Source organism: Arachis ipaensis, chromosome B04, assembly GCF_000816755.2.
Source record: "Arachis ipaensis cultivar K30076 chromosome B04, Araip1.1, whole genome shotgun sequence".
Taxonomy (NCBI): domain Eukaryota; kingdom Viridiplantae; phylum Streptophyta; class Magnoliopsida; order Fabales; family Fabaceae; genus Arachis; species Arachis ipaensis.
Window position 1 is genome coordinate 1684239 of NC_029788.2, and position 11867 is coordinate 1696105.

General features: G+C 37.0%; 1 protein-coding gene across 1 annotated transcript in view; it reads right to left on the reverse strand.

Annotated features, from left to right (window-relative positions):
* LOC107638296 (flowering time control protein FPA) overlaps nucleotides 1–1886 on the reverse strand; it is a 9713-nt gene extending 7827 nt beyond the window's left edge. The window contains exons 1-2 of the mRNA XM_016341507.2: nucleotides 1681–1886; nucleotides 1044–1376 (exon numbers count right to left, since the gene is read on the reverse strand). Coding sequence (XP_016196993.1) covers nucleotides 1044–1376; nucleotides 1681–1683 — 336 coding nt within the window. The 5' untranslated portion in view covers nucleotides 1684–1886. The remainder of the gene's footprint in view (nucleotides 1–1043; nucleotides 1377–1680) is intronic.

Consider the following 11867-nt stretch of genomic DNA (forward strand, 5'->3'; position numbering starts at 1 on the left):
TTCCTCTTTTTCCTCTTTTCCAAGTAATTTTGTTTCATGTTATTTACAACAATTATAAAGCATAGCAGGTTGACATTTTGTGGCATATGAAACTCAAAGTGAGGTAAAAACGTCAATTTGAATTTAGCAACTAGACATAAGAAATATCATCAATAAAATCCTTATTTCGTATAGACTTGTTAATTTCATAGTAACTAGTACTTTCAACCATATGGGCAACTCAAATTTTTCATTTGTGCAATATTTACTTAGAAAGCTAGAATTAAATTTCATATTAACTCTCAAGTACTTATGCTATTTAATTGATTTGATGTTGGTTTGAGTAACAGCAACTTGTTCCCCTTAACCAGTTAACCTATAGTCTTGGGTTCGAGTCTTAGATATGGAAAAACAGGTGCTGGAGGAGCCACACCCCTTATAGATCTCAAATATTTGAATAGGATTGACTCCAATAGTTGAAACCCTATGGTTTTACCCAAAACAAAATGATCCGATGTATTAGGTACAATATACTCCACCCATTTTTTCAGACTTCCACCTTGGGAAATGAATTTGTTAAGAGTGCAAAATCACAATGAATTTGGAACTAGAGATATTTAGACTACAGTAAACAAGAGGGCAGCTTAAACATTTCTTAACCCATTCCCCGAGACACAGCTTAGTAATATGGAAAATCAATGCAGGACTTGTGGAAAGGGTAGTAGCTGATTGCTGGATGCATTGGTCCATCTAGATGTAGTATTCCTTATTATCAGAGAAGTTGGAGTGACTTGTTGACTAAACATGGAAAGAAGTAACTTCCCCACCATGTTTTTGTCTCGGCTGTAAATGTGCATATTTTGGAGCACTTTGATGTAATGGATTGAACGTTGAACCTTATCTTACAAGGACAGCGGTGACTAGAGTGTTTTACTCCCATATCTAAAGCCACTAGTATGGCCGCCATTAAATGAACTGAACTGAATTTCCGGCACATATACATATACACAAAAATAACAATCATCTGGAAAAGTAACAAGCAGTAAAAGGTGGGCAAGACTGACCGCCTTCGCAAACTCGATCCTAAGCGTGTTGCCAGCAAGAGGAAAACTTTGCAGTGCTCTGATGGCATCAATAGCATCCTGGTCCCTCTTGAAGTTAACGAAGGCGTAGCAGCGGCCGGGCTGGAAGGCGATGGTCTCCAGCGGCCCGAACTGTGAGAAATGATGAGCAAGGTCGTCCTCCACAATGTTGTGGGACAGGTTCCCAACCCAGAGGTGCCTGGATGGGGGATTCTTGCCACTACTGCTGTTGCCTCGCCCAATAGCACCACTGTCCCTATCTTCATTTCTTGGAGGGTAATCCCTCCTAATCCGGTCCCTGCCGCTCCGACTCGACTGTACAAAACAGACATAAACAGAAACAGAAACAGTATAGTAATTTCAGTAACTTCCTAAAACTGACCGACTATACTACGTGTATACCAAAAATTAGCCACTAAAGTCAACTATCAGCATAAAATACACATTGAAAATAAATTAAATCACATATATTTATCCACAAATATATTATTAGCTGATTTTAGTGATTAATTTTGGTGATTGAATAGTGCTTTTGAAAATCGAAACAATTGTATGACAACGTGAGACAGGCAAAACGGTTTAAAAGAAAAGGGTTCAGCGAGTGTTAGATGAAACTGACCATGGAGGAGTGAAGAGGCAGAGAATTGCTCCAATTTGGAAGAGAAGTAAGGAGTAAGCAGCAAGCAGCGATTTTGTGACGATTCCGTCAGTGTTTGAGAAGATAGAGTTTTAGGGTTTGTGATGATTGACGTGAAGCATTCGTCCAAGACGGGGGATAACTAGTTACTAGTCAGCTACCGACTACCGCGTGAGTGCACGGCCCGGGTCAAGGTAATAAATTCGTAGTTTTTATTTAAAATAAATTTTAAAATTAAAAAATAATAATTTCTATCTTTTTTTTGAAAAAAAAAATTCTCAATTTCCACGATCATTGTCCTTCTCCTCCACTTCATCTTCATCATCATTCACCACCATTCAACCTCATCCACTCACCAGTGAACCACTGAACTTCACCCACCCACCACCATATGCACTCAGTCACATACACCTCTACCTTTAGTCCACTGTCACTCTCTCACCATCAGACGCAAACCATAGACTCTTCACAATCCACCAACATTACCAACAGCAACAATAGAAACAAAAAAGATATAAAGAAATAAGAGTAATTATCCAAATCAATCCCTGAAGATTTTAAAAGCGAACACTTTAGTCCCCAAAGAAAATTAATATACAAAAATACCCCAAAAGTTTTTCTCCGGCGGACAACAGTCCCTGGCTTGATTTCTCCGTTTGTGGCCGACGGAAAATGATGAAGTGGCACGTCTGAAGGCCACGTGGACTGCTACGTGTCAGGTGACGCGACTGGACAAATTAGTCTCTATCCTCATCAACAGAACGGCGTCATTTTTCGTGTTTGAGAGGAATATAAAAGTCTCTCTTCACTTCATACGAAGGTAAAAGACCCTAACCCCCACCTTTGTTCAGTTTTTTATAGAGAAAATCATACCTTGTTGGAGCGTTCATCTTCTACATCATCTCCCACCTCATCTCCCACATCACCATCGTGACGATGTTGATAAAATTCTGTATTCTATTACCATTTGTAACGCCTCATGCTCAAACCCAGAAGTACGGAATCGCATATAAGAGTGACAAGGACCACTCAAGACTTGCGTTGAAGAAGGAAAGAATATTTTATATTCTTATTCTCTGTCTGAAAAACTAATTTAGATTTACTGATTCATTTTTTGGGTTGGGGTACAGAGCACAAAACGTGCTATGGCATTGTTTGCTAGTTCTGATTTTGTTTTTGCATGTATGTTCCCTCACAATTGCTCAGTAGTATACAATGTTGTTAGTTTTACGGTGTTGAAGGTAGAATTTTTGTTTTTGTTTTTGTTTTTCCTTTATGATATTTGTCAGAATTTAGGGTTATATGATTATGTTTGTTAATCATTAAACGCGTTTTTCTTGCATATAAATGGAGGAATTTGTGGTTCCTGTTTTTTTTACCATGGTGGGCATTTTGTTAGGGATAAAAAATGAGTTTTTCTTTATCTGGATGAAAAAGTTGAGAAATTTCCTAAGATGGATGTTGATCTTATATGTTTCTTTGACCTACAAACCCCGTTTAAAGAGTTAGGCTATTTGGACTACACTACTATGTATTGGTATGATCTCACGACTGTTGACTTGGAGAGTGGACTACACCCAATAAAAGGAGATTTGGAGATTAATCAGTTGCGTGAGAACATACAAAAGAACAAGGAGATTGATGACTTTCATTTGTATTTTGATCACCCGATAATGGTTACTCCACTTGAGGATATCGACTTGGACTTTAAGGGTGATGCAGATGCGGAAGAGGAATCTAGTGATGATGATGGATATGGAAGTACGGAGGACGAACCATATAAACCACCCCCTCCAGGATTTGAAGATGAAAGCAGTGACTCCGACTATGTGATTGTCAAGAAAAAGAGTAGTAAAGTTGGGAAAAAACCAGAGAGTGGTATGGAGAAGAAGAAGTCAAAGGTTGACAAGAAACAAACAAGTGGGCCTAGCTCAATTAGGCCAAGTGTTAGGGGCCCAAAATCTGCAAGGACAAAAATTGAAGGGCCAAGTGGTTCTGGATCAAAATCTGGTGGCCCGAAGGATAGTAGACCAGCTGGTGTTGGGTCCAATTTTATGTCCTCAGACAATGTTAGACACATGAATGCTAGTCCAACTTTATCACAGGCTCCAGTGCCAAATTCTGGTGGTACTGGCAACAATGGTGCTGAAAATAATGAAGAAAGTATACAAAATGAGGAGGAAAAAGAACCTACTTTTGAGTATGAGTCAGAGACAATGCTAACTCCAGAGAGCTCTAAAGATGAGAGAGAGAGGTATGAGTTTCCACAATTTAATGAAAATACTGGATTTAGAGATGTGTACTTTGAATTGGGGATCGAATTCGCAACAATTGAAAGCTTTAAGGCTGCTCTGAAGGATCATGTTATCTATGAGGGGAGAAAGATTAGGTACATCAAGAATGATTAAATGAGAGTGAGATGTGATTGTGAGCATGGGTTGGAGAGGATAAAAAATCAAGAAAACCAAAAAGGGCTAAGGAGGCATCTACTAGTAAAGGTGGAGATGTGCAAAGTAATGATGAGGTAGCTGTGCAAAGTAATGAAGCAAACAATGTGAAAAGTGTGAATGTGAATCCTGTTAATACAAAGGATGCAGGTGTCAATGCTGGAACCATAGGAGAAGAAGCTGTGAATGCTGGGTCTGGGAATGGTGGGATTGTGGTTGGTGGGGCTGTGGTTGCAGGTGCTGTGAGTGGTAGAACTAACCCTTGTCCGTGGGACCGTGGCTAATTTACTGTGCCTGGAATAATCAAGTGAAGGGTTACCAATTCAAGACATATGTGCACACTCACACTTGCGGGAGGGAATTTGGAAGCAATATGGCAGATCAAAAGTGGGTGGCCAACAAGCTAGAAAAGAGGTTGCTCACTCAACCTCACATAACCCTAAGTGAGGCTTATGACCACATCAAGATAGATTACAATGTCGTGATCAATGAAAAAATGGTCTATGGAGCACTTAAAGAAGCAAGAGAACGTGTCATTGGGAACCAGAGACAACAATACAGCAAATTGAGACATTATCTCTTGGAGTTGTTAAGGAGTAACCCCGGGAGCACTGCATTGATGGACGTTACTCCCATCCCCCAGTCACCTCCATTATTTGACAAGTTATATATTTGTTTAGATGCATCTAAAAGGGAATTTAAATCGGGTTGTAGGAAATTGATTAGATTAGATGGTTGCTTTTTGAAGGGCTATTTCGGGGGGCAACTCCTTTCAGCAGTGGACCAGGACGCAAACAATCACTTTTACATTATTGCGTATGCTATAGTTAGTAGTGAGACAAAGGAGAGCTGGAAGTGGTTTCTCACTTTGCTTCAAGAAGATCTTGGAGACCACTATATCCATGGTTGGAATTTCATTTCCAATCAACAAAAGGTACCATTCAATCTACCCTCATACTTACTATGGATATGAAATATGCAATAGTTCTAATATTTAAATGTTAGCATAAAAAAGTTAGTCAACTAGATAGAAGATACATTTGTATTTAAGTTTTTGCTGTCGGAGGATTGCTAATATAAATTTAAATTTCAATAATTATATAATATTTTTTTAAGTCATTTTTTTATCAAGTCCAAGATAAGGTGGCTTTTCTCGTCATTACAGTGTGTTATAGAAGTTGCTTTCTTGTAGTATATTAATCACATTTAGTAAATGAATTTATTTTTGGTTGTGATATAAGTTCATTGTTTGCTAATAAAGAAAGTGATGATCACCAAATACTCTATTTTCAGCCTCATTGGTGGCTCAAATCCCACACATACAAATTGATCACTAAATACTCTATTTAGAGGACATGTTATGCACTCTGATGAACATTTATTTTCATGATTTTTATTAAACAAAGAGAATGCACTGCTTTAAATCTTATTTTCTTTACAGAACTCTGGAAAATGTTTTCTTAATTTTCAGCGGGATATTCTTTACAAAACTCTGGAAAAATGTTTTCTTAATTTTCAGCGGGATAACTGCAAACTTTTTCAAAACTCATATAATTATAAGCAAAAATAGAATGAGGTGAATGGACCTACTAGTCATCTTTAGTATACTAAGAATTTTTCATTCATGAAACTTGTATTAACAAGCATAGAAGTACCATCAATTTATATCTATAATTAGCGGTTTAGATTCCTAAATATCTAAAGCAACTTATAACAAATGTACACGGTTTACAAGATTGTTTACTGTCAACTATTCAATTTTACTTTTCTTTAAGGTTCCATATCAAACTTTTGATTAAGTCATAGTTCGTAACTCATCTTTTAATTTCTTGTATACACAGTTGACTTGTTAAAATAATGTTTGATTTATATTACCTTAACATGCTTTGGAAAGTGTTATGATTAGCTATTTTTTTTTATGAAAGAAAAAATAAAAGAAATAAAGAAAAGAGAGTAATTAAAATAGCAAAAAACCTTTATTTGTCTCAATAGTATAATCTTGATGAGAACCAATCACTATTATATAACCATCCTTTGTACTTTATAGTTTGTTATATAACTTTATTTCTTGTTGTAATTAGGATCTTCAACCTGCATTGAAGGAAGTGATACCACATGCATATCACATAAATTGTGTTAGACACATATGAAAAAACTTTACCAACCGGTTCAAAGACAAGCAGGTGAAGAACATTGTCAGGGAGTGTGCCAAGTGTACTACTTTCACAGAATTTGAGGAAAGTATACAGAAGTTTCAGAGGGTGAATGAAGATGCATGGAACAACTTATCTAGATTTGAGCCTGCATGTTGGACCAAATCACAATTCAGTCACGGGCCAAAGTTTGATAACTTGACGAATAACATGTGTGAGATGTGGAATGCAAAAATAGTCAATTATAGAGGCAAACCTATCTTTACAATGTGTGAAGAGTTGAGGTGTTATATTATGCGAAGAATGACAGTATAAACAAGTTTTGGAGACATATATTGGCACTGAATTGGCCCCTGTACAGCAAAAGAGACTTGACGACATTATAAAAGGGGTTAGGTATTGGCATCCAGTATGGGTTGGGGATGATGAGAGGATGGTTTTTGAGGTCCAACAATTCACTTAGGCAATAACAAGTGCACTTGTAATACTTGGCAGTTGACAGGTGCATTGTTTCAATTTTTATTTACTTCAACACATGTATATTGAACTTAATTGGAGTTGTTACTAACTATGTATTATCTTCAGGTCTTCCTTGTGTTCATGCACTAGCTGCCATTGCAAGAAGGGGTAATAGAGTTGAGCCATATGTACATTCACTATTGAAAATTGGGGCAGCTAGAGCAACATACCAGTATTGCATCCAGCCAGTCAACTCTGAAGAGTATTAGGAGAAGACAAACATACTAAACTCAGTCCCACCTAAGCTGAAGAGGCCTGTTGGAAGGCCAGTGAATAAAAGAAGAAAGGACCCTTCTGAAAAGGAGACAGATGGAAACAAGGTTTCAAAGATATTTCGAGTTACATGTGCCAAATGTGGCGAGGCTGGCCATAATCCAAAAACTTGTAAAGGCCCTCCAGCTCCAAAGAGAGGCCTGCTACTACATCTAGGACGAATGGAGGACGTGGTGCTGGAGCTAGTTCTGTATCCTCCAATCTTGGGGCAAATGAGATATATGTTTCACTATCAGCACCACAACCTCAGGTATAACGTGAACCAAACTGATCAAAGGGACCGAATAGGATTATTTAAATTTCTCTAGGGACTTATATGACTAATTTTTTTTTCTTGAGGACTGATCCGTCTTTATTTTAATTCATTTGGTTGTTTGAATTAGACATGATAAGAAACTGCTAGAATGCGTCATGATGCTTGTAGTTATATAGAATTCTAATTATAATACTTGAATTTGAAGAACAATTTTTCTTGAAGCTAATTTTATCGTGTTACTATCCTGTTCATGTTGAAATAATTTTTTTACCATTATTTTGTTCGAAAATTGAATCACTAATAAGGTGCACATAGTCATTCATGAATAATATTATACATAATATCAACTCAATTCCAAATGTAGTGATTTGTTGCAATAGCTACATTTTTTTGTTTCTATAATTTACATTGTTGTGTCTCTATTTTAGTATAACTATATTTTTTTGGTTTTTACAATTTATAGGATTCTGCATTGGGATCCAATGTTCCGCCACATGCAAGACCTAAGCAGCCTATTATCAGACTACATCATCCCCCACCACCGCTAGTGCAGTCAAGCACTCCACCATCTATCCCACCTCCCAAAAGCAATGATGGGGTCTCGGCAGAAACAATGGCAGCTGCTAGTAAGGGTACATTATCAAGAATGTTCCAGTTCATCCCAAATCCAAGATTCAAGGCTCCCGGAAAGAAGTGATGAGAAACGGCTCCATGCTTGTTCTCTTTCTGGATGAACTTTAACATTTAGGAGAAAATTATAGTCTTTTGTGCTGAGAAACAACTCTATGCTTGTTCTCTTTTTGGATGAACGAAATTTAGGATAAAACTCTAGTCTTTTGTGCTAAGAAATAGCTCCGTGGTTGTTCTTTTTTTGGATGAACTTTGAATTCAGGATAAAACTCTAATATTCTGTGTTGTGGTCATGCTAATGCCTTCCATGAAATTGGCATGTGTCTTTTCTATTATTATGTTATTATTTTTCATGGATTTGTGCATATGCATGTATGTGACTAAGTATGTTTTCAATTATTGTACTCCAGGGTGTCTTTCCTTAATTCATGTGTTCGTTCATTGATTAGTTAACTGTGATAGCTAATTAGAAAATACCCTTTTCATTTATATTTGTTTCCGAACATAATAATGCAGCTACTCCTATGAAATTCAACACAAATTCACTCAAAATTTATCCAAAAAAATGCATAATATACACAATACTTTGATTTCATTCATAAATTCAGAATAAACATACAAATCTAAGCTTTTGCAGAGCAATTAAACACAACTACATAAACTAACACAATAAACCCAACCAATAAGTATACATTAAAGCAAATATTTTTCCTGTCTTTCTTCACAATTGCATTTTGATTATTCTCTAACGCACCCACCCTGCCTTGCAGCTCCAACAAGTCTCTCGGAAACCACCCACTAAGTCATCAGCAACAGCAACTTCTTTCAACCCAACATTCTTTTCATTGAGGTCAAAAACTATGTCAACCCATACTAAGAATTTGCAGTAGGATAGTTTTTCCTGCGTCCAAACCCTTAATGTCTTAACAAGATTCTAAATCTAAATGATTTGAGTCCAACAAAAGAATCGGTAATTACCTTATACCTTGGACACCTGAAGAACAACCTTCATGGATTCTCGACAGTGCTGGACTTGGAGATAATTACATAGAGACCACATAAGCATTTCGGGTGTTGTCCCTTACTTAAACTCAGATTCTCACCGCCCTCATGGACGAACCTCCCTCCGCGGCAGCTAGAAGCGGCTGAGCCTCTTACACTACTTTTCATTTGGGACACGCTCAATTTCAGAATACGAGGAGGCCGCCACGGTAGGGTTTTTGATTTGTAGAGAAGAAATATGAGGGGCACCACAGTTACAAACAACGTCGTTCTGCTGACGAGGATGATGTGAGAGATGAGGTGGGAGATGATGTAGAAGATAAACGCTCCAACAAGGTATGTTTTTCTCTATAAAAAACTGAACAAAAGTGGGTTAGGGTCTTTTACCTTCGTATGAAGTGAATAGACACTTTTTATATTCCTCTCAAATAGGAAAGACGACGCCGTTCTGCTGACGAGGATAGGGACTAATTTGTCCAGCCGCGTCACCTGACACGTAGCAGTCAACGTGGCTTTTAGACGTGCCACTTCATCATTTTCTGTCGGCCACAAACGGAGAAATCAAGCCAGGGACTGAATTGTTCGCGGAAGAAAAATTTTGGGGATGTTTTTGTATATTAATTTTCTTTAGGGACTAAAGTGTTCGCTTTTAAAATTCTCAGGGACTGATTCGGGTAATTACTTAAGAAATAATAATAATTTTCTTTCCTACCCATTAATGTATCTCTTCTGCTAACAACAGCAACAATACTAACAATAATTAATTTATTCATGTTCGCTCCTTTTAATTAATGGTTTTAAAAAATGGAAAACAACGAACAAAACACAAACAGGGGAGCTTAGGGCTGATGGAGGGTATGGTTGGGTGCAACGCATAGACTGGCTACCTTCGTGTGGTTGTTGACGTCATCTTCTGCGGCAAGGAGATGCCGACAGTTGCTTCGTCGAGGGGTCGGGAGCTTTGTTTATGCGGGTAACGACGGCACTCGAAACTCCGCTCATGGGGCCATGGTCTTCGTCGCCAACGAATAGTTCTGGAGAACGTGCGGCACTTGGTCGACCGTGCTCGGGGCTCCCTTCGTGGTGGTTGTGGTCGTCGTTGCCGGCGAGTTGACAAGTTGCGACTTGCTGCAGATGGAAGCTCGTCAACACCAGTTGGGAGGTGACGGCGCAACTGCGTGGGTGTCTTGTTAGGGATAGATGAGAGAAATGAGAGGATGTTGATGAGGAAGGGTTAGGGCTGAAGATGATGGTGGGATCTAGAATAGAGTTTAATTTTTTTATGTTATAATTTTTAATTTTATATTTTTTGTAAGATGTCTTTTTATGATGAAAATGATGATTTTATAACATTTTGTGACGTTGAAAATTATATCAATAAAAAAAAGGTCGGGGACAATTTTGATTTTGACCTAAGATCTTAGGGACGAAAAAAAGTACTTAACCTTTTATTTAATCATTTCAATTCTATCACCACTCGATCTCTTCTCCACTGTCTTCTTCCGTGTTCTATCTTTAATTTTTTTTTTAAATTTTCTTTTTTCATTATAGTCAGTATTGTCCCCCTTATTTAAAAAAAAAATAAACTAAATTCTAGACACATCTTTTTACTCTTTTAAAGACACATGGTGGGATTTAGATTTTAGAGACAAAGAGACTAGGAAAAGTGAAAATGGAGGAAAGCCTAAGATTCTAGCACCTTCTTCTTAGTATATTGTGCCTTAGATTCGGAGTCGGATTATGGATTGGACAAAAAAAACTAAGCATTAGGCCAATTTCTTTCTCGAAAAGTGGGTCAGTGGCAAGACTGCCATTCCGACGACTCTACAAATCATTTCAATTCCATCACCGATCTCTTCTCCAACGTATTCTTCCGTGCTCTATCTTTACTTTTTTTTCCAAAATTTTCTTTTTCCATAGCAATCAGTATTGTCTAATCAACTCTGTTGTCCCCCTTATTTATTTTAAAAAACAATAAACTTAATTCCAGACACGTCTTTTTACTCTTTTAAAGACGCATGGTGGGCTTTAGATTTTAGAGACAAAGAAACTAAAAAAAGTGAAAATGGAGAAAAATCTAAGATTCTAGCACCTTCTTCTTAGTGTAATATATTGTGCCTCAGATTCTGAGTCAGGTTCTTTGATTGGACAACAAAACTAAGCACTAGGCCAACTTCCTTTCCGAAATGTGGGTCAGCGGCAGAAGTGCAGAACTGCCATTCCAACGATTCTATGACTTTTTTCAGCGTTTTTGCGTAGAAATATCTTCACGAACACGAATAGTAGAAGCGTGACAGAAGAAGTGAGTAAAAGCATAAAGTCGTACATTTTGACGAGTCAACTTGCGATTTTGTCTACTTTAAAGGAGTTTGTCGTTAAATTTATGGTAAATTAGTTATTGGTATGTCGAATTAGAGAATGTTTTGGAAAACAAAAAATAAAACAACTATAAAAAATAGGCATTTGCCAAGTAAATTACTCAATTACCAGTAATAAATTTAACTGGCTTTAAATCCGCATAATGTCTGAAAAGCCAATAGCTATAACATTTTTTATACAAAATCTTTCGGATAATTAAAATAATAACAGAAGAGTTTTAGATATCATAATTATTTATGAAAAAATTATGTTAGGAACCAATAATTAATAAGCTAATTTCAACCAACATAAAAAAAAAAGAACACACATTTACAATTTCTTTTAAATTATCTTTTTATTCATTTCTCAACACCACAATTTCAACTACCACCTCCGACCACTGACCCTCGTTGTAGGTCGACTGCGTGTCGTTGGTCACCTTAGATTTTATACCATAAATTTTAAATTATAAATCCTAAATCCATAATTTTATTTTTAAAGTCTAAATTCTAAATTTAAAATTTTAAATAT